The sequence below is a fragment of the Streptopelia decaocto genome (assembly GCF_964273445.1).
Source record: "Streptopelia decaocto genome assembly, chromosome: 18".
In the NCBI taxonomy this organism is placed as follows: Eukaryota; Metazoa; Chordata; class Aves; order Columbiformes; family Columbidae; genus Streptopelia; species Streptopelia decaocto.
In genome coordinates this window covers 11,267,659-11,292,746 of record NC_138673.1, presented here as the reverse complement: position 1 = coordinate 11,292,746, position 25,088 = coordinate 11,267,659, and the positions used below count along the sequence as shown (strand labels likewise).

The 25,088-nt window shown below is 54.7% G+C and overlaps 1 protein-coding gene and 1 long non-coding RNA gene across 2 annotated transcripts; both read right to left on the bottom strand.

The window, feature by feature from the left end:
- Nucleotides 1–911: 911 nt before the first annotated feature.
- On the bottom strand, nt 912–5,710 carry LOC309447818 (uncharacterized protein; the record flags this gene model as incomplete). Its single annotated transcript, XM_082068796.1, has 7 exons — nt 912–1,495; nt 1,594–1,689; nt 1,864–2,014; nt 3,097–3,217; nt 3,516–3,618; nt 3,862–3,901; nt 5,503–5,710. The coding sequence occupies 7 exons, from the start codon at nt 5,708–5,710 to the stop codon at nt 1,129–1,131; spliced, it is 1,086 nt and encodes a 361-aa protein (XP_081924922.1). The 3' UTR covers nt 912–1,128.
- A 6,016-nt stretch (nt 5,711–11,726) lies between these two features.
- Nucleotides 11,727–13,366, bottom strand: LOC309447521. The gene is made up of 3 exons (XR_014185622.1): nt 13,206–13,366; nt 12,791–12,911; nt 11,727–12,243 (listed from the first exon to the last, which is right to left on the bottom strand). It is a non-coding gene; the product is annotated as an uncharacterized lncRNA (long non-coding RNA).
- Between the last annotated feature and the right edge of the window lie 11,722 nt (nt 13,367–25,088).

Here is a 25,088-nt window from a genome sequence, read left to right as displayed (position 1 = left end):
TTAGGAGGGGCTGAGTATGGGGGCGGGGCTTTGATACATCATGATGCTGGGGGGTGGGCGCGATGAAAGGGGAGGGATCTGTAAGGGACACGCCTCTCAGGGAGGGCACAGACTGGCAGGGGCGGAGCTTTTGATGGGGTGGAGTTGGGGGTGTGGCTTTGTCAGACCACGCCCTTGGAGGGAGAGGCCAGACTGGACAGCACACTGAAAAATTAAAATTAACTGTTGTTAACCACATCGAGTTTGCTGTCTTTTATTTTAACTCAGAGGTAATTAATACCAGTCATGTTTTTGCACAACCCCAGAAAAGCTGTGGTTAAATTCAGACTGTCATAACTCACTGTTTTCTGATTTTATTTTACATCTAAATATCTTTTACTGTTCCGTTGGGAATCATCACTGCCTGGGAACTTTTTAATACCTCTATTTATAAACAGCCACTATTTAGTGGTTCCTTTTTACTTCTCTTTAAAAAAAAAAGTAACATTTTGACTCCGTTTGGTTCTGAGCTTTGTTGCCTCCAATCTCATGGCTCTGTTATAATTTAAATACTAAACACTCCCCATTACTTTCCAATGCTCTTTAAAATCTAAAGCTTCCTTACTTTGTTTCCTATGCAGTCATTCGTGCCTGCAGTTTATTTCATAACGGTTGTGCAAATGGAGCTACCAATGACTCCACATTAGTTTTCTGCCTTTACCATTTCAAAGGAATTCCAAACAATGTGGTTTTAAACTAGGATTCAGATTGGGAATAACTGCTGCCTAGTGCACCAAGAAGTAATAGCTGAAATTAAATTTAGTTATTGCTCACGCCTAAATAATTTCATTTATTTACACTTTAACATTTTTATCATTACATTACTACCAGCCGGATTAACTAGCACACATTATTTTTTTATTATAAACTAGAGATTTTTTCTCCACAGGTATTACTTCCAATTAGTGCTCCAGTATTTATATTCCACTCTTTTAAATTTTACTACATCAACTGGAGATAATTACTGTCTGCAGAGTTTTGAGTAACAGCTAGAGTAGATGACAGGCATTATTTACTCCCAAAGACTCTTCTGGTTACTCTTATTTAAGTTTTCATTCTAAATGTCTTACAGTAAGTAAGTAGTTACAATCATAAAACACCAGCGCCTTGGAATTTCCAGGAAAACCCACCGCAGCGCCTCGACGTGTCCAGAGATCGTCGGTGCCGGCTCCGCCAACGACGCGTCCAACCAGCCCCACCGTGCTGCCGAGGCTGCGGCAGCGCGACGGAACCGACCGGAGCGGGGGAAGGAGACTCAGCCCGGCAGGTACCGCACGGAACGGGAAACACCGGGCAGCGCAACTTCATTTCAAAGGAGGAACACGCACACGGAGCACAAAGGATGTTGTTCTGCACGGGACACGCGCTGTCCTTGGCAGCTGCACGGCAACGTTCTCTCTGTGACTTGGAGATCTGGTGGCAAATGAGGGAGCTCTGCACGTTGCACCTTTCAAACCTGCGCACAGAATCACACTTCACCCCGCAGGTGACACCAGAAACTAGGAAGCCTCCAAAAAGAATTTACAACCCCACACCCAAACCAGTTACACTCACCTCCACAACCAGTCCTGCTCTACACACATCTCCTCCTCCTTCACACACCCTTCAACAGCCAGATCCACAGCCGGCTCCTCACGGTCACTCACTGCACTAAACGCAGCAGGGCGGGGGGAGAAAGCTAAAGGAATTTTTTTAAAAACTCCCTGTGTTTTTTTCGGTGGCAGTTCTGGCGTTATTTTTGTTGGGGGTTGGGGGACATGCTGGGGTGTTTTTCGTTAAGGAAACTGCTGTTTCAGCCTGCAAGTGAAAACAAACCACACGCACAAGGCTGGACACGGTCGAAGAAGTCCCAGCTCGTCCGGCAGTCGCTGACAGCGCGTCCGTTCAGCCGTCTGCCCACCCTGACGCGCTCGCCCCCAGACGGACCGGCTGGACACACACACGTGTACTGGGGAACTCGCACCAGCGCCGCGTTCTGGGGAGGAGGGAAGGACAAACCAGAAATCAATCCTGCAAGAATCCGTCTCTAAAACACTACAGACCAACAATGACAGTTGTAAGTCACAGAGACTCCTCATTTTCTCTCTGACTCTCACAACAGTAACAAGGAAGTCCCGAAGGATGGAAAACACCAGGATAGGCTGGGAACAACAACAAAGGTAGGTAAAAGAAGATAAATGGGGGCTCTCAGGGTCACAAAAGACAAGCTCAGCTGTCCTGAGAGGAGCAGATGGGAATCAGAGGAGTTCTGAGGGGATCGCGGTGGGGGGCTGTCCTGGTTTTGGTAAAAAACAAGTTTCTCTTTTAGTGAATTTGCCTGTCAGCCGTGCGCTGCAGTACCCGAGTTTCGCCACAGGGTGCCAGCACTGAGGCGCGCCGCGGCACCGCATTGGGGCGGCCGGGTGCAGCACCGCGCTTTGTCCACAGGACGGCGACACTGAGACCCGCCGCGGCACAAATCTCATTTGTGCATCGTTTCTGTCCCCCCAGAACTCCTGGGTCCCCCCCTGAACTCCTGGGTCCCCTCCGGAACTCCTGGGTCCCCCCCCTGAACTCCTGGGACCTCCCTGACCTCCTGGGTCCCCCCCTCCTGAACTCCTGGGTCCCCCCCTCCTGAACTCCTGGGTCCCCCCCTCCTGAACTCCTGGGGGAAAAAAACATGCCCCTCGCGGTGGGGGGCTGTCCTGGCTTTGTTAAAAACCAAGTTTCTCTTTTAGTGAATTTGCCTGTCAGCTAAAGCTTCATATTAGCTGCATTTTCCTGGAGAACCAGATACATGTTGTGGTAAACAGAGTAATGGAATGCTAACTTGTTGCTAAGGACAGATTCACATCTTGCAAGAGGGGCAACAAGAAACAGGTGACCGAGAAACTGGCCAACTGTGTATAACATCCCATTCACGTGAATACTTCATATAAAAGTGGGAGATCATGAGGATCTCGTCCTCTTTGCCCTTTTTCGTCCCTTCTGCTTATGGCGACATTAGGCGAGTAAGCTGGTGAAGGGTCCAGAGGCAAAGGGACGTGCCCTGAGGAGAACAAATCGAAAGGTTCTTACCTCCGAGAAGTTGTCCTGGACTTTGGTTCCGCCAGCAGCCGTCCTGTGGTCCCGGCACAGCCTGGGGATCCCTGACCCGCACCACCGCAACCTTTAACAGGACACTGGGCCGTTCTAGAGCCTGAATGACAAACAGCAAGTATTTCTCTAGGACAGCTTTGATGGGGGATTGTTCTGTTTTCCCTGCAGCGGACAGGGAGAAATTTCTCCTCCTCACACTACCACTGAACACCCCGCCCGTGATTCTTCAGGCATTTTGGGGCTATGAGCCCCCAGCTCTCGCTGGCCTGCTCCTCCGGTAACATCATCGTCATCCCCCGAGTCCCCCCATTGATTCACTCCAAAAAAAAAGTTAGAAAAGGAAAACAGCCCCAGCGGGCAGCTCATTACTTTAAAATGCCATTTCCATACGTACATACCGGAGCCACCTCCAGAGAAATCCCTGGGGCGCGCCGAGAACGTCCTCGACTCCGCGCCGCCCTTGCTGCCGAGAAGATGACAAACTCGGCTGCCGGCTGCAACCTGGTCGGCCAGAGAGGCAGAGGGTGTAGAAACCTGGACCTGATCCTCTTGCTAGGAGTGGGGACTTACTGTTCCCAACTTAGCCTGGCCAACCCCTGTACCAAATGCTATGAGCGCGTGAGAATAGGACGACTGACACAGGATGTTCTCAGTTATCACACTCATGTTAATTCTGGGTGTTATGACAGAACAAAATTGGAAAAATGTGAAATCCAAGGGCAGAAGTTACAGGTAGCAACTCACCTAGGGAAAGGTGGACTCGGTGTGGGCTCTGTCTCCTGCCCTAGGGGAGAACAGAGTACCTGTTTTACACAAGCTGCTATGTGCGGCTGTTCAGATGGAGGGGGGGTGCAAGATCAGTATAAGGAGGAGTTAGTTAAGAGTGCCACTCAGGAATTGAAAAGAAGGCAAGAGAAACAAAATTGGTACCGAAAAATAGCGATCGGTATGAAGAAATAAGGAAAAAAGACAAGGGATTACAATTACCAACAGTAGGGAAAAACCTGTTTACAGATCTTATGGAAAAGAGAGCCCGGGAAGTAAGTTAGTGTTACGGGCAAATTCATCAAATACCTCTATTCCTCCCACTCGGTGGCCAGGTCCACCTAATGGATATTGGTCTCGAAATTGTAGCCTGGGAAATGAAACGACATGCTGGAAGAATCGAAGCAAAGCAAACCCCTTGGAGGAAATGGGGGATTTAAGGGGATCTTGGCAGAATCCTGCCTCTACTGATGTCAACGAACCGTGGAAAGCCCCCGATAGATTATTTTGGATATGTGGGAATAGAGCTTAGAACGAGTTAATGCCTAAATGGAGAGGGTCTTGTACAATAGGGATAATTCAACCAGCATTTTTCCTTTTCCCAAAGGAAAAAGGGAGTCATCTGGGGAAACCTCTGCACGAAACTTTAAAGAGAGAGAAGAGGGGTTTAACAAATGTCCCCATAGGAGGAACGCAAACTTGGAAAGATGATGAATGGCCTGCGGAAAGGATAATTGAATACTATGATCCAGCCACCTGGGCCCAAGATGGAAGCTGGGGATACCGTACCCCAATATACATGCTAAACCGAATTATCCGGTTGCAAGCAGTGGTTGAAATAATAAGCAACCGGACAGCTGAGGCACTGAATCTCATAGCGAGACAATTGTCTCAGACCAGGGCTGCAGTGGACCAAAATCGGGTAGCCTTAGATTATCTTTTAGCTGAAGAAGGGGGTGTCTGTGGGAAATGGGATACTTCTGAGTGTTGTTTAGAAATAGATGGTAATGGGGAAGCTATCATGAAAACAGCAGAGGAGATAAAACGAGTTGCGCGTGTCCCAGTACAGAAATGGAATTCTATACTTACCGGCCATTGGTTGGATCACTTCTTTGGGGGAGCTGTTTGTACCGGGTATGATCCCGTGCTTTATTCGGTTAATACATTCAGTACGCCAAGCCATGCAAATCTCAGCCGTGCCTATAGATCCTGAAATGGCAACAAAAGGAACAGGGTATAAATTGATGATTTTCAAAGATAACACCAAACTGGACCTGGCCGCCGCTAGGCAAGTACTAGCTAACTTTGAGGCCAAAGCACGAATCAAGAGGATAAAAAGAAAACGTGGCAACTGTCAAAAATGCACTTGTGATTCGTGCTAAGATGCTGAATGTTTACAGATATAACCAAATGAGGCACGGGCTCTGAACCTGGAAAAGGGAAAAGCTGTAGTTTTTGCCGTTCCAGTGCACGGTCAGAACCAAGGCCTATCCAAGAATTAAACCGAACTACGGCACGCCTCACCGCTACATACAGAGCCGGCTTTACACCGCAACGGAGCACCGCAACAACCGGTACCAAAAGCCCGGCCCCAGCTCTCCGCAAAGAAAGACTCCTCACCCGTCCTCGCGCGTCCCCTCGTCTGGGCGACCCGACCCAGACGAGGAGTCTCTCCACAGAAATCCCTGGGGCGCGCCGAGAGAGTCCTCGACTCCACGGGTCCTGCGGCCGCACAGAGCGGGTCCTCCGGCCGCCTCGCCGCCTGACACGGGGAAAGAAACAGGACGGCAGAGTCAGCGGCGCTGCTAAGCCGCGTGCTGTACTGCATTGGATGAGGTTAGTTATAACCGTTTAGTTTCTGGCTGACAACACATCTGTTAATTATTAGTTAAATATAAACTAAGCTCTCAGCTTCTAAACAACGTGTTATTTAATCTTCTGTCTCCCTCCTCTCATGCAGAAGGATCTAAAAGGCGAAAAGTGTCCCCTCACCGTGCAGGCACTCAGAAAGCATTTCCCTCACGTCAACCGGTTCATGAGGGCTACATCTTCTATAACTTCATCGCAGCATACGTTAACTTGGCAGCTTCTCTTCAAAAGCGAGAAGAGAACACAGGGACAGGCACCTGAAAAAACAAGGCAGAGAACAAAGCAGCTGGGAACATTGTGTCATTTACACGTGCACGTACCACCACCCCCCAAAAGTGGGGGGGCTCCCCTAGGAAAACAAAGCGGAGGCAGCGCCCCAAACAGCCGCAGCCCCCGGCCCGCAGGCCGGCAGCTGCCCCCCGGCACGGCAATGCTGCTGGCCAGCCTGAGCAGGGAGCTGTTCGTGCCGGCCAATATCGATACCCCCCTTCGCTCTCTCGCGGGAGAGCAAGTTCTTCAGCTTTCTGGGCAGAAGTCCCTGGAGGTAAAGGTTCAGCTCCCATTACCTGCTGGGCAGCCGTCCCCGCACGCCCGGCTTCACGTACCCCTTGCTTTACGCAAAGCTGCTTCCATCAGTGACCCGGGAGTCTTCGGCATCCTCCAGCGGCCGGTCCTTTCAATCCGCTCCTGCTGTTGCCGAGCATTCGTGTGCCACCGACTGCAAGACGGATCCACTGAGGAAAGAAGCCGCACCGACAACGTTAGCAGTAGCAATATTTACGTCATTAAACGTTCTAAGGAGGCACCGAGAGAGGGATGTTGTTTGCACACAAACGGGGACCTGACCCCCGTCGGGGGGACGGACACTGACACGCGGAGACCTGACTGCGAACCCCGCGGGTCACACAGCGTCTCTGCCCCCTGGCAGCTTCTCTTCACAAGCGAGAAGAGAAAACAGGGACAGGTATCTGAAAAAACAAGGCAGAGAACACAGCAGCGGGGGGGACAGAGGAAAAGAGGCCGGAAGAGCACCGAGGAACAGGGCAGAGGAAGAAACAAATCGGCGCGGCGGGGCGGAGACGGAGGAAAAAAGCCCGGCACGGTCAATGGGACAGAGAGGAACGCGGCCACGGGCAGGGAGCGGGACACGGGGACGCAGCGAGAAACCACGGGACGCGGGGAGATACCAAAACGTCGGCAAAAAAGACTCCTTAACACTGTTCTGAAAGTGTTAAACGGCAGGCAATTTTAATACAGCGCACCGCACGCTCAAGGATCGCCCCTGTAATCCAGCGCGCATGTGACTCACGCTTCTTGGTATTGATTACATCTACCTATTGGATATTCATTTGCTCCCAGCGCTTAGTTAATGCATTAAACGGAAGCTCTTTCCATAACCCCACCCTTCGCTGGCAGTCCCTCCTTGGTGTGCCAGCGTGTCCACCAAGGGTCTCCAGCGGTCCCCGGTGCCCCCCCGCCCCGGTGTGGGCTTCTCGACCTCATTTCTTGAGCACGCCCACTGTCATTTTGTGCTGCTACTAGAGTAGCTCCTTCTCCATTCTGTGGAACGTTCCATTTTCCCAGCCTGCAAGCCAAGGACATCCCGCTTTGCCCCACCTCCAGTCCCTGTAGAGCCAGTTTTTCTCTGTTAGGTTTCTGTTACGTTAGGCCTGGTCTTGCTACCTTATGCCGAGGGCTTTCTAAAAGATTTTTGTTCCTCCTATCAACGGGAAGCAAGAGGGAGAGCAACAGGCAAAACCGATGGCAGAGCGAGAGAGACCGCGGGGAGCACAGGGGGCTGGAGGAAGAAAGACAGGAATGAGGAGCCCCGCGGAGAGACGGAGGGCAGGGAAAAAACAACAAAAAAAGAGAAAAACGGGGCGGGGGGCAGCACGAAGGCTCAGAACAGGAACGAGGACGGGAACAGCGCCGTACAGAATGAAGAACGCCAGCAACGCTGAGCACGACAAAGGCACAAAGAGAGCAGACGAAGGGAGGGAGGAAGGAAAGAGAAAGACAGGAAGGTCGGGGGACAGAGCAGCACGTACAGACACAGAGAGGAAGAGAAGAGCGCGGGGACACACAGACGAGAGCGCAACGGGGGGACACGCACACGGACGAGAGCGCAGCGAGGGGACGGACGCACAAGAGAGTGCAGCGGGGGGACGGACGCACACGAGAGCGCAGCGGGGGGACGGACGCACACGAGAGCGCAGCGGGGGGACGGACGCACACGAGAGCGCAGCGGGGGGACGGACACGGACACGAGAGCGCAGCGGGGACAAGAGAACAGCGGGGACAAGAATGGGCCAGAGAAAGCGTGGGGAAAAAGGAGACGGAGGGGCAGGGAGGCACCAGGACACGGAAGCCGGGGACGAGGCCCGAGGGCCAGGGACTCACAGCGGCTCTCGCTTTTGGTGGCTGCCAGGAGGCTTCTAACATCTCAGACGCTCCTGTCCCCTCCTCTCCTCCCTCGGGGCGCTCGGCCGTCCTCAGCCTAGGAAAACACGGTGGGGTGTCAGGGCTGCTACGAGACGAGGCTTCGGGGACACGGAGCCTCGCTGGCTCGCTCGCCACGCAGCCGTCCCGCTCCGGGATACGCGCACAGACCTGCCGCGCACGTTGACGGCCTGGCCCGCTGCACGCCACGCAGAGGGACCCTTCGCCACCCAGAGAGAGGGGCTCCCTCTCTTGCCCGCCGCAGGAAGCAGACGTCGGCCCGACGGCCCCGCATTTCTTCCTCTTTACCTCTCCGGCTCCAGCCGCGGCAGCACCCGTCCACGGACGGGACGCGCTCCCTCGTCGCTTTTCCCGACGCACTGCCAGACGAGCCTCGCCAGCCCGAGGCGGGCGCAGCCGACGGCATCCCCGGGGTGGCAGCGAACGGCCGCATCCTCAGCGTGGCCTCTGGGAGCGGGAAAGAAGAAGCGGCGGCCGTTAGCACCGTAGCTCACCCCTGCCTGAGCCTGCTCCTTCCGCACGGGCCACCGGAGAGGTGCCGAGGGCCGGCCGGCCTGCCGCCTTCGCCATGGGGCTCGGGAGCGGCCCAAGAACACGGGACGGCTTCGCAGGAGCTGCCGCAGCTGGGGGCGGCTGCACGGGGCGAGCGGGGCCGCGGGAGGAGGCTCAGGGGGAGCTCTGGCGAGCTGGGGACGCACCCGGTATCTGCCCCCGGCCGGCTGGCGCCTCCTGCTCCTCTGCGGCACGCTGGCCAATACGCTGACAATACACCTATTAGTTAAATAGAAACTAAGCACTCTGCTTCTAAACAACGTGTTATTTAATCATCTGTCTCCCTCTTGTCATGCAGAAGGATCTAAAAGGTGAAAAATATCCCCTCAGCGTGCAGGGGGTCAGAAAGCATTTTACCTCACATCAACTGGTTAATGAGGGTATGAGTTGTATAACTTCATCACAGCATACACTAACTTGGCAGCTTCTCTTGAATTCCCCCCTTTGCAATATACTTGCAAATTCTTTGGCAGTATAAATCTACAAAATATTATCATCTCGTGCTGTGGTACAGCACAATTATTTGTTACCCACTAGCACTGCCAAACAGAACACTGTAGCATAATGTAAGTCAAAATGACTAGCATCAACATCAGACTCATAAGATCAACGCTGATGGAGCTCTGAAGCCGCAGCTCCTGCCGGTTCTGACGGTTGTTTCTTATCTGGCACTTTTGAGTGCTTGTGTTTCTTATCTGGCACCGCTGGCTGCTTCGGGTCAAGCAGCGTCTCTGCCCCCTGGCCGTGCGCTGCAGTACCCGAGTTTCGCCACAGGGCGGCGACACCGAGACCCGCCGCGGCAGCCCCGGGCGAGCGGTCGCGCCGCGTGTCGCGGGAATCCCGAAAAAAAAAACCCCAAAAAACAAACGCAACAAAACAAAAAAGCACACGGAGAGCCGCGGCACGAAAGCCGCGCCTACAGGACACGGAACCCGCCGCACCTCGCCCGGAGCTCCCGCCGAAGCGGCGCCCCACCACCGAGCCTGCAACCGCGCCTCAGCTCCGCTTTTAAACGTGCCCCCACTCACGGGGGCTGCGCCGCTCCCGGAGGGACTGCCGGACCGGGCACGGGCGCTGCGCCGGAGGGAGACGCGGCTCCAGACCGCAAGCCTTCAGCGCACCTGCCCTCGGGGTCGCACACCGCCCACCAGCTTCGCCAGCTCGGCCGTAAGGGCGGGGGGGAAACGGAGCCCCTCCCGCTCCCCCCGTTCCAGCGGCACGGTCCCCGTGGCCGTGGCTGCACTCACCTGCCGCGTCTCTCGCCGCTCCGTTCCCCTCACGCTCTCCCGCCGTCCCGCCGGGCTCCGCGGGCACCGACCCCGCCGGCCGCAGCGAGCGCTCCGCAGCAGCCCCGACCCCCGTTCCCGTTCGCTCCCGGTTACCCCCCCCCGCCCCAAACCGAGGCGCTCACGGCTTGGACATGCGCAGTAGGGATACCGCAGCACCCGCCCCTTGCCGCATCTCGGTTGGCTGCCTAGGACACGTCAATCACCTCTCTCGCCGCCTATCAGCGCTCGCTATTGGGGCATGCGCAGTAGGGAGACCACAACGCCCGCCTCTCCGGCAACATCATTGGCTGACGGCTGCACGCCAATCACCATGTTCTCCGCCTATCAGCGCTCGCTCTTTGGGGCATGCGCAGTACGGAGCATTCAACGCCCGCCCCTCCAGCAACCTGATAGGCGGACAGAGTGGCAACTGACGTGCCTAGGCAGCCAACCAGCGCTCCGCCCCTCCAGCCCTCCAGCCCTCCCGCGCCATCTGATTGGCCCGCTCCGAATCCTCTCAATCCTCACCCGCACGGCCTCTCCTTGGGGAAAAAACATGACCAAACACTAGGGAGCCGTGGGGAAACCAGTGAGAGACAAGACGGACAGCAGCAACGGCAAGTGCAATCTGGCTTCAATTCTGATCGTGCACTTCAAAGCCTCTCTCAGTCCTACCAATGACTGTTCCTTTTCTGGAAGGACAAACTTTCTTACCCGAACATCCTAAATTGAAGACTCCACGGAACAGAACGGGGATTGAGCCGCAGGACAACGTGCCATCGATTTACACTAATGGGGAAAAAAAACCCTAGAAGTCAACCCCAAATTTAAAATGGCACGTGTCTTTTCCAAGCAGAATGAGCCTGTGATTCCGCAAAAAAGGAGGACAAAGAGCAGGTCAGCTTATCAGAGAAAGACAGTGACAGGGAGCCAGACAAGGTGACACAGAGAGAGGGAGAGCGAGGCAAACGGGACGGAGAGGCCAAAATGAGCGCTCCACAGCCTCCCCCCCCTCGCCCCGAGACACCACGGAAGCGTTTGCAAGGCAGGCAGCTGTTCAAACGGGATTGAGTCGGCACACTCTGATTGGCTGCTTTCCACCCCACCGCGCCGTCCTCCTATTGGATGCGCCTTCCGCGGTCCGCGCCCAGGTGCCCGCCTCACGTCGGACCTGACTGAGGACTGCGCACTTTGGGCATGCACAGTACGGACAGCCCAACGCCCGCCCCTCCGGCAACCTGATTGGCTGCCTAAGCACATCAATTGCCATTCTCCCCGCCTATCAGCGCTCCGCCCCTCCAGCCCTCCCGAGCCATCTCATTGGTCCATTCTGAATCCTCACCATTTAGAAACAGCCGCTATTTAGTGGTTCCTTTTTACTTCTCTTTAAAAAAAAAAAAAAAAAAAAGTAACGTTTTGACTCCGTTTGGTTCTGAGCGTTGTTGCCTCCAATCTCATGGCTCTGTTATAATTTAAATACTAAACACTCCCCATTACTTTCCAATGCTCTTTAAAATCTAAAGCTTCCTTACTTTGTTTCCTATGCAGTCATTCGTGCCTGCAGTTTATTTCATAACGGTTGTGCAAATGGAGCTACCAATGACTCCACATTAGTTTTCTGCCTTTACCATTTCAAAGGAATTCCAAACAACATGGTTTTTAAACTAGGATTCAGATTGGGAATAACTGCTGCCTAGTGCACCAAGAAGTAATAGCTGAAATTAAATTTAGTTATTGCTCACGCCTAAATAATTTCATTTATTTACACTTTAACATTTTTATCATTACATTACTACCAGCCGGATTAACTAGCACACATTATTTTTTATTATAAACTAGAGATTTTTTCTCCACAGGTATTACTTCCAATTAGTGCTCCAGTATTTATATTCCACTCTTTTAAATTTTACTACATCAATTGGAGATAATTACTGTCTGCAGAGTTTTGAGTAACAGCTAGAGGAGATGACAGGCATTATTTACTCCCAAAGACTCTTCTGGTTACTCTTATTTACGTTTTCATTCTAAATGTCTTACAGTAAGTAAGTAGTTACAATCATAAAACACCAGGGCCTTGGAATTTCCAGGAAAACCCACCGCAGCGCCTCGACGTGTCCAGAGATCGTCGGTGCCGGCTCCGCCAACGACGCGCCCAACCAACCCCACGGCTGGGTGCCGGCTCACCACGCTTCGGGTGCCGGCTCTGCAGGTGCTGAGACATTCAAGATTGGTTTTGTATATTTTGTATTATTTTCTCTATTCTTATCAGTAGCATTAGTAAAACATTGTTACTATTTCCAGCTCTCTTCTCTCTGTCCTTCTCCCCCTCCCGATCGCCTGTCCTGAGTGGGACGGGGGGAGAGGGAGGGGCAAAAGGGGGAAGTGGGGGGGAGAGGGGGTTAACAATACACCTGCCAGGGTTTTACTGTCACCCCGCAATCTAAACCCTCGACAGCGGCCAACACATGGGGGGTCCTGAGAGGAGACAAGAGGGCAAAAATGAGGCCTCTGGGATGTGTCAAGAGCAAATGGGGAAGTTTTCAGGGGAAGAGAGAAAAGAGGGGAATTTAATGGGGCAAGAGGTCAAACGGGCACCGTGATGCCACCAAAGAGCCTGCAGGGACCCAAAGGCAGGCAGGGTCATCACAGAGGAGCTGGTAGGAAATGGGTTTCTGAGGGAACCAGGGGGCGAGTAAGCTGGTGAGGGGGACAGAGGCAAAGGGACGTGTCCTGAGGAGAACAAATCGAAAGGTTCTTACCTCCGAGAAGTTGTCCTGGACTTTGGTTCCGCCAGCAGCCGTCCTGTGGGCCCGGCACAGCCTGGGGATCCCTGACCCGCACCACCGCAACCTTTAACAGGACACTGGGCCGTTCTAGAGCCTGAATGACAAACAGCAAGTATTTCTCTAGGACAGCTTTGGTGGGGGATTGTTCTGTTTTCCCTGCAGCGGACAGGGAGAAATTTCTCCTCCTCACAGTGCCACTGAACACCCTGATTCTTCAGGCATTTTGGGGCTGTGAGCCCCCAGCTCTCGCTGGCCTGCTCCTCCGGTAACATCATCGTCATCCCCCGAATTCCCCCATTGATTCACTCCAAAAAACAAAAGTTAGAAAAGGAAAACAGCCCCAGTGGGCAGCTCATTACTTTAAAATGCCATTCACATACGTACATACCAGAGCCCCCAAACCCGGGGGGGCAGCGCCCCGAACAGCCGCAGCCACGTCCCACAGGCCGGCAGCCACCCCCCGGCACGCTGGGGATGGACGACGGTGCCGCGTCTCCCGCTCCGGCGCTGCTCCCCCCACCGGGGCTGGGGGTCTGCTGAGCATGGGGCGGTCACAGCTCCCCCTGAAACACAGCAATTCCACAGGAGAGTTCTTGAAACATAGCCCCTCGTTTTGCACGTTTCCAGAAAGCATTTCTTATGTCAACTGCCTGATGACAGGCTTGTCTTTTGTAACTTCATCACACTATACATTAATTTGGCAGCTTCTCTTGAATTCCCCCCTTTGCAATATACTTGCAAATTCTTTGGCAGTACAAATCTACGAAATATTATCACCTCGTGCTGTGGTACAGCACAATTATTTGTTACCCACTAGCAGTGCCAAACAGAACACTGTAGCATAATGTAAGTCAAAATGGCTCGCATCAAAATCAGAGTCATAAGATCAACGCTGACAGAGCTCTGAAACCGCAGCTCCTGCCGGTTCTGACGTTTCTTTCTTATCTGGCACCTCTGAGTGCTTGTGTTTCTCATCTGGCACCTCTGACTGCTTGTGTTTCTCATCTGGCACCTCTGACTGCTTCGGGTCAAGCAGCGTCTCTGCCCCCTGGCCGTGCGCTGCAGTACCCGAGTTTCGCCACAGGGCGGCAGCACTGAGGCGCGCCGCGGCACCGCATTGGGGCGGCCGGGTGCAGCACCGCGCTTTGTCCACAGGACGGCGACACTGAGACCCGCCGCGGCACAAATGTCATTTCTGTCCCCCCAGAAATCCTGGGTCCCTCCGGAACTCCTGGGTCCCCTCCGGAACTCCTGGGGGGAAAAAAACATGCCCCTCGCGGTGGGGGGCTGTGCTGGTTTTGTTACAAAACAAGTTTCTCTTTTAGTGAATTTGCCTGTCAGCTAAAGCTTCATATTAGCCCCATTTTCCTGGAGAACCAGATACATGTTGTGGTAAACAGAGCAATGGAATGCTAACTTGTTGCTAAGGACAGATTCACATCTTGCAAGAGGGGCAACAAGAAACAGGTGACCGAGAAACTGGCCAACTGTGTATAACATCCCATTCACGTGAATACTTCATATAAAAGTGGGAGATCATGAGGATCTCGTCCTCTTTGCCATTTTCGTCCCTTCTGCTTATGGCGACATTAGGCGAGTAAGCTTGTGAGGGGTCCAGAAGCAAAGGGACGTGCCCTGAGGAGAACAAATCGAAAGGTTCTTACCTCCGAGAAGTTGTCCTGGACTTTGGTTCCGCCAGCAGCCGTCCTGTGGTCCCGGCACAGCCTGGGGATCCCTGACCCGCACCACCGCAACCTTTAACAGGACACTGGGCCGTTCTAGAGCCTGAATGACAAACAGCAAGTATTTCTCTAGGACAGCTTTGATGGGGGATTGTTCTGTTTTCCCTGCAGCGGACAGGGAGAAATTTCTCCTCCTCACACTACCACTGAACACCCTGCCCGTGATTCTTCAGGCATTTTGGGGCTGTGAGCCCCCAGCTCTCGCTGGCCTGCTCCTCCGGTAACATCATCGTCACCCCCCGAGTCCCCCCATTGATTCACTCCAAAACAAAAGGTAGAAAAGGAAAACAGCCCCAGCGGGCAGCTCATTACTTTAAAATGCCATTTCCATACGTACATACCGGAGCCACCTCCAGAGAAATCCCTGGGGCGCGCCGAGAACGTCCTCGACTCCGCGCCGCCCTTGCTGCCGAGAAGATGACAAACTCGGCTGCCGGCTGCAACCTGGTCGGCCAGAGAGGCAGAGGGTGTAGAAACCTGGACCTGATCCTCTTGCTAGGAGTGGGGACTTACTGTTCCCAACTTAGCCTGGCCAACCCCTGTACCAAATGCTATGAGCGCGTGAGAATAGGACGACTGACACAGGATGTTCTCAGTTATCACACTCATGTTAATTCTGGGTGTTATGACAGAACAAAATTGGAAAAATGTGAAATCCAGGGGCAGAAGTTACGGGTAGCAACTCACCTAGGGAAAGGTGGACTCGGTGTGGGCTCTGTCTCCTGCCCTAGGGGAGAACAGAGTACCTGTTTTACACAAGCTGCTATGTGCGGCTGTTCAGATGGAGGGGGGGTGCAAGATCAGTATAAGGAGGAGTTAGTTAAGAGTGCCACTCAGGAATTGAAAAGAAGGCAAGAGAAACAAAATTGGTACCGAAAAATAGCGATCGGTATGAAGAAATAAGGAAAAAAGACAAGGGATTACAATTACCAACAGTAGGGAAAAACCTGTTTACAGATCTTATGGAAAAGAGAGCCCGGGAAGTAAGTTAGTGTTACGGGCAAATTCATCAAATACCTCTATTCCTCCCACTCGGTGGCCAGGTCCACCTAATGGATATTGGTCTCGAAATTGTAGCCTGGGAAATGAAACGACATGCTGGAAGAATCGAAGCAAAGCAAACCCCTTGGAGGAAATGGGGGATTTAAGGGGATCTTGGCAGAATCCTGCCTCTACTGATGTCAACGAACCGTGGAAAGCCCCCGATGGATTATTTTGGATATGTGGGAATAGAGCTTAGAACGAGTTAATGCCTAAATGGAGAGGGTCTTGTACAATAGGGATAATTCAACCAGCATTTTTCCTTTTCCCAAAGGAAAAAGGGAGTCATCTGGGGAAACCTCTGCACGAAACTTTAAAGAGAGAGAAGAGGGGTTTAACAAATGTCCCCATAGGAGGAACGCAAACTTGGAAAGATGATGAATGGCCTGCGGAAAGGATAATTGAATACTATGATCCAGCCACCTGGGCCCAAGATGGAAGCTGGGGATACCGTACCCCAATATACATGCTAAACCGAATTATCCGGTTGCAAGCAGTGGTTGAAATAATAAGCAACCGGACAGCTGAGGCACTGAATCTCATAGCGAGACAATTGTCTCAGACCAGGGCTGCAGTGGACCAAAATCGGGTAGCCTTAGATTATCTTTTAGCTGAAGAAGGGGGTGTCTGTGGGAAATGGGATACTTCTGAGTGTTGTTTAGAAATAGATGGTAATGGGGAAGCTATCATGAAAACAGCAGAGGAGATAAAACGAGTTGCGCGTGTCCCAGTACAGAAATGGAATTCTATACTTACCGGCCATTGGTTGGATCACTTCTTTGGGGGAGCTGTTTGTACCGGGTATGATCCCGTGCTTTATTCGGTTAATACATTCAGTACGCCAAGCCATGCAAATCTCAGCCGTGCCTATAGATCCTGAAATGGCAACAAAAGGAACAGGGTATAAATTGATGATTTTCAAAGATAACACCAAACTGGACCTGGCCGCCGCTAGGCAAGTACTAGCTAACTTTGAGGCCAAAGCACGAATCAAGAGGATAAAAAGAAAACGTGGCAACTGTCAAAAATGCACTTGTGATTCGTGCTAAGATGCTGAATGTTTACAGATATAACCAAATGAGGCACGGGCTCTGAACCTGGAAAAGGGAAAAGCTGTAGTTTTTGCCGTTCCAGTGCACGGTCAGAACCAAGGCCTATCCAAGAATTAAACCGAACTACGGCACGCCTCACCGCTACATACAGAGCCGGCTTTACACCGCAACGGAGCACCGCAACAACCGGTACCAAAAGCCCGGCCCCAGCTCTCCGCAAAGAAAGACTCCTCACCCGTCCTCGCGCGTCCCCTCGTCTGGGCGACCCGACCCAGACGAGGAGTCTCTCCACAGAAATCCCTGGGGCGCGCCGAGAGAGTCCTCGACTCCACGGGTCCTGCGGCCGCACAGAGCGGGTCCTCCGGCCGCCTCGCCGCCTGACACGGGGAAAGAAACAGGACGGCAGAGTCAGCGGCGCTGCTAAGCCGCGTGCTGTACTGCATTGGATGAGGTTAGTTATAACCGTTTAGTTTCTGGCTGACAACACATCTGTTAATTATTAGTTAAATATAAACTAAGCTCTCAGCTTCTAAACAACGTGTTATTTAATCTTCTGTCTCCCTCCTCTCATGCAGAAGGATCTAAAAGGCGAAAAGTGTCCCCTCACCGTGCAGGCACTCAGAAAGCATTTCCCTCACGTCAACCGGTTCATGAGGGCTACATCTTCTATAACTTCATCGCAGCATACGTTAACTTGGCAGCTTCTCTTCAAAAGCGAGAAGAGAACACAGGGACAGGCACCTGAAAAAACAAGGCAGAGAACAAAGCAGCTGGGAACATTGTGTCATTTACACGTGCACGTACCACCACCCCCCAAAAGTGGGGGGGCTCCCCTAGGAAAACAAAGCGGAGGCAGCGCCCCAAACAGCCGCAGCCCCCGGCCCGCAGGCCGGCAGCTGCCCCCCGGCACGGCAATGCTGCTGGCCAACCTGAGCAGGGAGCTGTTCGTGCCGGCCAATATCGATACCCCCCTTCGCTCTCTCGCGGGAGAGCAAGTTCTTCAGCTTTCTGGGCAGAAGTCCCTGGAGGTAAAGGTTCAGCTCCCATTACCTGCTGGGCAGCCGTCCCCGCACGCCCGGCTTCACGTACCCCTTGCTTTACGCAAAGCTGCTTCCATCAGTGACCCGGGAGTCTTCGGCATCCTCCAGCGGCCGGTCCTTTCAATCCGCTCCTGCTGTTGCCGAGCATTCGTGTGCCACCGACTGCAAGACGGATCCACTGAGGAAAGAAGCCGCACCGACAACGTTAGCAGTAGCAATATTTACGTCATTAAACGTTCTAAGGAGGCACCGAGAGAGGGATGTTGTTTGCACACAAACGGGGACCTGACCCCCGTCGGGGGGACGGACACTGACACGCGGAGACCTGACTGCGAACCCCGCGGGTCACACAGCGTCTCTGCCCCCTGGCAGCTTCTCTTCACAAGCGAGAAGAGAAAACAGGGACAGGTATCTGAAAAAACAAGGCAGAGAACACAGCAGCGGGGGGGACAGAGGAAAAGAGGCCGGAAGAGCACCGAGGAACAGGGCAGAGGAAGAAACAAATCGGCGCGGCGGGGCGGAGACGGAGGAAAAAAGCCCGGCACGGTCAATGGGACAGAGAGGAACGCGGCCACGGGCAGGGAGCGGGACACGGGGACGCAACGAGAAACCACGGGACGCGGGGAGATACCAAAACGTCGGCAAAAAAGACTCCTTAACACTGTTCTGAAAGTGTTAAACGGCAGGCAATTTTAATACAGCGCACCGCACGCTCAAGGATCGCCCCTGTAATCCAGCACGCATGTGACTCACGCTTCTTGGTATTGATTACATCTACCTATTGGATATTCATTTGCTCCCAGTGCTTAGTTAATGCATTAAACGGAAGCTCTTTCCATAACCCCACCCTTCGCTGGCAGTCCCTCCTTGGTGTGCCAGCGTGTCCACCAAGGGTCTCCAGCGGTCCCCGGTGCCCCCCCGCCCCGGTGTGGGCTTCTCGACCTCATTTCTTGAGCACGCCCACTGTCATTTTGTGCTGCTACTAGAGTAGCTCCTTCTCCATTCTGTGGAACGTTCCATTTTCCCAGCCTGCAAGCCAAGGACATCCCGCTTTGCCCCACCTCCAGTCCCTGTAGAGCCAGTTTTTCTCTGTTAGGTTTCTGTTACGTTAGGCCTGGTCTTGCTACCTTATGCCGAGGGCTTTCTAAAAGATTTTTGTTCCTCCTATCAACGGGAAGCAAGAGGGAGAGCAACAGGCAAAACCGATGGCAGAGCGAGAGAGACCGCGGGGAGCACAGGGGGCTGGAGGAAGAAAGACAGGAATGAGGAGCCCCGCGGAGAGACGGAGGGCAGGGAAAAAACAACAAAAAAAGAGAAAAACGGGGCGGGGGGCAGCACGAAGGCTCAGAACAGGAACGAGGACGGGAACAGCGCCGTACAGAATGAAGAACGCCAGCAACGCTGAGCACGACAAAGGCACAAAGAGAGCAGACGAAGGGAGGGAGGAAGGAAAGAGAAAGACAGGAAGGTCGGGGGACAGAGCAGCACGTACAGACACAGAGAGGAAGAGAAGAGCGCGGGGACACACAGACGAGAGCGCAGCGGGGGGACAGACGCACACGGACGCGAGAGCGCAGCGGGGGGACGGACGCGAGAGCGCAGCGGGGGGACGGACGCGAGAGCGCAGCGGGGGGACGGACGCGAGAGCGCAGCGGGGGGACGGACGCGAGAGCGCAGCGGTGACAAGAGAACAGCGGGGACAAGAACGGGCCAGAGAAAGCGTGGGGAAAAAGGAGACGGAGGGGCAGGGAGGCACCAGGACACGGAAGCCGGGGACGAGGCCCGAGGGCCAGGGACTCACAGCGGCTCTCGCTTTTGGTGGCTGCCAGGAGGCTTCTAACATCTCAGACGCTCCTGTCCCCTCCTCTCCTCCCTCGGGGCGCTCGGCCGTCCTCAGCCTAGGGAGAACACGGTGGGGTGTCAGGGCTGCTACGAGACGAGGCTTCGGGGACACGGAGCCTCGCTGGCTCGCTCGCCACGCAGCCGTCCCGCTCCAGGATACGCGCACGGACCTGCCGCGCACGTTGACGGCCTGGCCCACCTACGCCATGCAGAGGGACCCTTCGCCACCCGGAGAGAGGGGCTCCCTCTCTTGCCCGCCGCAGGAAGCAGACGTCAGCCCGACGGCCCCGCGTTTCTTCCTCTTTACCTCTCCGGCTCCAGCCGCGGCAGCACCCGTCCACGGATGGGATGCGCTCCCTCGTCGCTTTTCCCGACGCGCTGCCAGACGAGCCTCGCCAGCCCGAGGCGGGCGCAGCCGACGGCATCCCCGGGGTGGCAGCGAACGGCCGCATCCTCAGCGTGGCCTCTGGGAGCGGGAAAGAAGAAGCGGCGGCCATTAGCACCGTAGCTCACCCCTGCCTGAGCCTGCTCCTTCCGCACGGGCCACGGGAGAGGTGCCGAGGGCCGGCCGGCCTGCCGCCTTCGCCATGGGGCTCGGGAGCGGCCCAGGAACACGGGACGGCTTCGCAGGAGCTGCCGCAGCTGGGGGCGGCTGCACGGGGCGAGCGGGGCCGCGGGAGGAGGCTCAGGGGGAGCTCTGGCGAGCTGGGGACGCACCCGGATCTGCCCCCGGCCGGCTGGCGCCTCCTGCTCCTCTGCGGCACGCTGGCCAATACACTGACAATACACCTATTAGTTAAATAGAAACTAAGCACTCTGCTTCTAAACAACGTGTTATTTAATCATCTGTCTCCCTCTTGTCATGCAGAAGGATCTAAAAGGTGAAAAATATCCCCTCAGCGTGCAGGGGGTCAGAAAGCATTTTACCTCACATCAACTGGTTAATGAGGGTATGAGTTGTATAACTTCATCACAGCATACACTAACTTGGCAGCTTCTCTTGAATTCCCCCCTTTGCAATATACTTGCAAATTCTTTGGCAGTATAAATCTACAAAATATTATCATCTCGTGCTGTGGTACAGCACAATTATTTGTTACCCACTAGCACTGCCAAACAGAACACTGTAGCATAATGTAAGTCAAAATGACTAGCATCAACATCAGACCCATAAGATCAACGCTGACTGAGCTCTGAAGCCGCAGCTCCTGCCGGTTCTGACGGTTGTTTTTTATCTGGCACTTTTGAGTGCTTGTGTTTCTTATCTGGCACCTCTGGCTGCTTCGGGTCAAGCAGCGTCTCTGCCCCCTGGCCGTGCGCTGCAGTACCCGAGTTTCGCCACAGGGCGGCGACACCGAGACCCGCCGCGGCAGCCCCGGGCGAGCGGTCGCGCCGCGTGTCGCGGGAATCCCGAAAAAAAAAACCCAAAAAACAAACGCAACAAAACAAAAAAGCACACGGAGAGCCGCGGCACGAAAGCCGCGCCTACAGGACACGGAACCCGCCGCGCCTCGCCCGGAGCTCCCGCCGAAGCGGCGCCCCACCACCGAGCCTGCAACCGCGCTTCAGCTCCGCTTTTAAACGTGCCCCCACTCACGGGGGCTGCGCCGCTCCCGGAGGGACTGCCGGACCGGGCACAGGCGCTGCGCCGGAGGGAGACGCGGCTCCAGACCGCAAGCCTTCAGCGCACCTGCCCTCGGGGTCGCACACCGCCCACCAGCTTCGCCAGCTCGGCGGTAAGGGCGGGGGGGAAACGGAGCCCCTCCCGCTCCCCCCGTTCCAGCAGCACGGTCCCCGTGGCCGTGGCTGCACTCACCTGCCGCGTCTCTCGCCACTCCGTTCCCCTCGCGCTCTCCCGCCGTCCCGCCGGGCTCCGCGGGCACCGACCCCGCCGGCCGCAGCGAGCGCTCCGCAGCAGCCCCGACCCCCGTTCCCGTTCGCTCCCGGTTACCCCCCCCCCCGCCCCAAACCGAGGAGCTCGCGGCTTGGACATGCGCAGTAGGGATACCGCAGCACCCGCCCCTTGCCGCATCTCGGTTGGCTGCCTAGGACACGTCAATCACCTCTCTCGCCGCCTATCAGCGCTCGCCATTGGGGCATGCGCAGTAGGGAGACCGCAACGCCCGCCTCTTCGGCAACATCATTGGCTGACGGCTGCACGCCAATCGCCATGTTCTCCGCCTATCAGCGCTCGCTCTTTGGGGCATGCGCAGTACGGAGCACTCAACGCCCGCCCCTCCAGCAACCTGATAGGCGGACAGAGTGGCAACTGACGTGCCTAGGCAGCCAACCAGCGCTCCGCCCCTCCAGCCCTCCAGCCCTCCCGCGCCATCTGATTGGCCCGCTCTGAATCCTCTCAATCCTCACCCGCACGGCCTCTTCTTGGGGAAAAAACATGACCAAACACTAGGGAGCCGTGGGGAAACCAGTGAGAGACAAGACGGACAGCAGCAACGGCAAGTGCAATCTGGCTTCAATTCGGATCGTGCACTTCAAAGCCTCTCTCACTCCTACCAATGACTGCTCCTTTTCTGGAAGGACAAACTTTCTTAGCTGAACATCCTAAATTGAAGACTCCACAGACAGAACGGGGATTGAGCCACGGGACAACGTGCCATCGATTTACACTAATGGGGAAAAAAAACCCTAGAAGTCACCCCCAAATTTAAAATTGCACGTGTCTTTTCCAAGCAGAATGAGCCTGTGATTCCACAAAAAGGGACGGCAAAGAGCAGGTCAGCTTATCAGAGAAAGACAGTGACAGGGAGCCAGACGAGGTGACACAGAGAGAGGGAGAAAGAGGCAAAAGGGACGGAGAGGCCAAAACGAGCGCTCCACAGCCTCCCCTCCCTCGCCCCGACCCCCGTTTCCCCGTTAACTCCCGCTACCCGCCCCGAGACACCACGGACGCGTTGGCCAGGGAGGCAGCTGTTCAAACGGGATTGAATCGGCGCGCTCTGATTGGCTGCTTTCCACCATGGCGCCGTGCTCCCATTGGATGCGTCTTCCCGCGGTCCTCCCCCAGGTGCCCGCCTCAGATTCGGACCTGACTGAAGACTGCGCAATTTGAGCATGCGCAGTAGGGAGACCTCAACGCCCGCCCCTCCGGCAATCTGATTGGCTGCCTACTCACATCACTTGCCATTCTCCCCGCCTATCAGCGCTCCGCCCCTGCAGCCCTCCGGAGCCATCTGATTGGCCCGCTCTGGATCCTCACCCGCCTGCTCTGCCGGGACCCCCACGCCCTTTGGCCGCGCGGCTTCCAGCAGCCGCGTTTAAAAGGAAACAGCAAACCGCGCTCATTTGCTTTACACTGAAAAGGGCGGCGGGTGGTCACCTACCCATAAATTCATTGAGAACAGAGAGAGCCCTAAGGAGCTCCGGCCGGCAGGTTTATCTCCCCTGTGCCCGGGACCGAGGAGACGCCGCCGCCTCCTGCTGCCGCCTCGCCCGTTCCCCTCGCAGCGGGGCTGCCCCCGGAGAGCCGGGGCCTCTTTTTTTCCCGGCGGCTCATCCGACCGCTGCCCCCCCCTTTCTGACCGGCACGACCCCGCCCGCAGCGGCAGCGCCCCCTCGTCCCCCCGGCACGGGCACAGGGCGCCGCTCCCCAGCTGCAGTACCGGGCTGTGGCCACCAGACGGCAGCACCGAGCGCGGTCACGCAGCGCCCCCCGGGCCCCGCAGCGCGGGCGCTTGTTCTTGACCCGTGGGCAGCCTGAGCTCCCTGAACGCGCTTTCCCAGAGCCGCGGACATGGCAGACACACTGATAAAAGATAAAACCCCGACATTTATAAAGTATTATTTTTCCTCAAGATGTCTTCTGGTCTAATAAAATATATTGCCTCTGCCTGTTCCCGTGTCTTGTCTGCAGCAATAACTCGGCTCCTGCGCAGCTGTGGCAGCTCTGGGGTTGTTACAGGGTCAGTTCCAGCCCTTACCCACGGCTGAGCAGCAGCCGGGCAGGTGTTGCTGTTCTGGGCGCTTCGCATCCTTCAGGAACGGTTCTCAAACGATCCTGCACAACGATGTCCAGAGCCAGGACAGCCCGCGGCGGTGGGACAGGAGCACACGGCCGGGGGCGCGTCCCGGCTCGGGGCTGTTTCCGCAGTCGCTGTGAGTTGTTCCGTGAGCTGGAACCAACCTCCCGATGCCCCGGCCCGGCCCTTTGTCCCCGGCTTTCCCAGGGCAGCCCAGCGGGTCGGTCACACAAACTGTTCTCTGCTGGCACCACCCAGCCGGGCCACCTCTGTCTGTGGTTCTGGGGACACCCCACGGACTCCCTGGAAAATGGACATCACAGCACTGACAGGGGGCGTTCAGGAGCCTCTGCGCTTTTGGGTTGGTTTGTTTGCGGTTTTTTGCCTCTTTTGTTGTTTTTATCATTAGCTTCTTGTTGTTGGTTTGTTTGTTTTTAAGCTCTTACTCTATATAGCTCATCGATGGTGCTTATAAAGTACGGGTAAATCTACCCTGCTTCCTCACAGGAGACAACCATCTTGCTTTACAACAGGTGACTGAATCTGCTATAGAAAAGTTCAACCACCTCCTGTACAGCAAAGGATAAAAGAAAGTATGGATTTTTGTTGCATCTAATCCATAATGCAAGTACCAATTAACAATACATTAGCAGTGGGTTCCTCAAATATTCACTGTGAAGGCAGTTCCTGGCACGATTATATTATCATTCTTACTATTTTACAGGAGAAACACAGGGCACGGCTGATTTTGCCCACGTGCAGCGCAATGATCACACGGGTGCGGTGAAACGGGTGAAAGGCCCTAGAGAAGGAAAATCGGGCTCCGTGTGCTACAGGGGGTATAAAGCAGAAAAAAGAGCAGTGAATGTGTATAATGACACAATTAGATGGTTTTTCAGCTCCATGATGTGCTCTTCTACTAACAGCATCTGCTGGAGTGGATATGCTGGACACAAACAGGCGGTTCCTGGTGTTGTGCCCACGGTGATTCATCCACTGGGGCCGTGGGTGACAACAGACACAAAACCTTGGGAGGGAGGTGATCACAGGAAAACGCTTAAAGATAATGAGCTAGCAGACTTGATTTAGTCTTTATTTAAAAATACACACGGCTGCTGTCTTTTTTCCAGTTTAGCTAGGACGGGCTTCAAGATCTCTATTAATTCTAATTACAATATGTGACAAAAATTAAGGGGGGAAAGCTTTATTTTTATAATGGTGTTTAAATCGCAATTTTGGAAAACAGATAAAGGGGTGTAGCAAATGAGGCACAGACTCTTTAAGGTGCGAAGAGACATTTAATACAAACTCAGGTTTGCATTTGAAACATCGCGTACCTCTGTCCCTGATGTACCGATCCCGTATCAATCCCTGTCCCTGAGGTACCGATCCCGTATCAATCCCTGTCCCTATCTAGTATCTAGTGCAGAGCCTCAGGGGTCAGTACTGGGCCATTATTATTCAATATATTCATTAACGATTTGGCCGAGGGAATAGAGTGACTGTCAGCAAGTTTGCTGATGACACCAAGCTGGGAGGAGCGGCTGACACGCCAGAGGCTGTGCTGCCATCAGAGA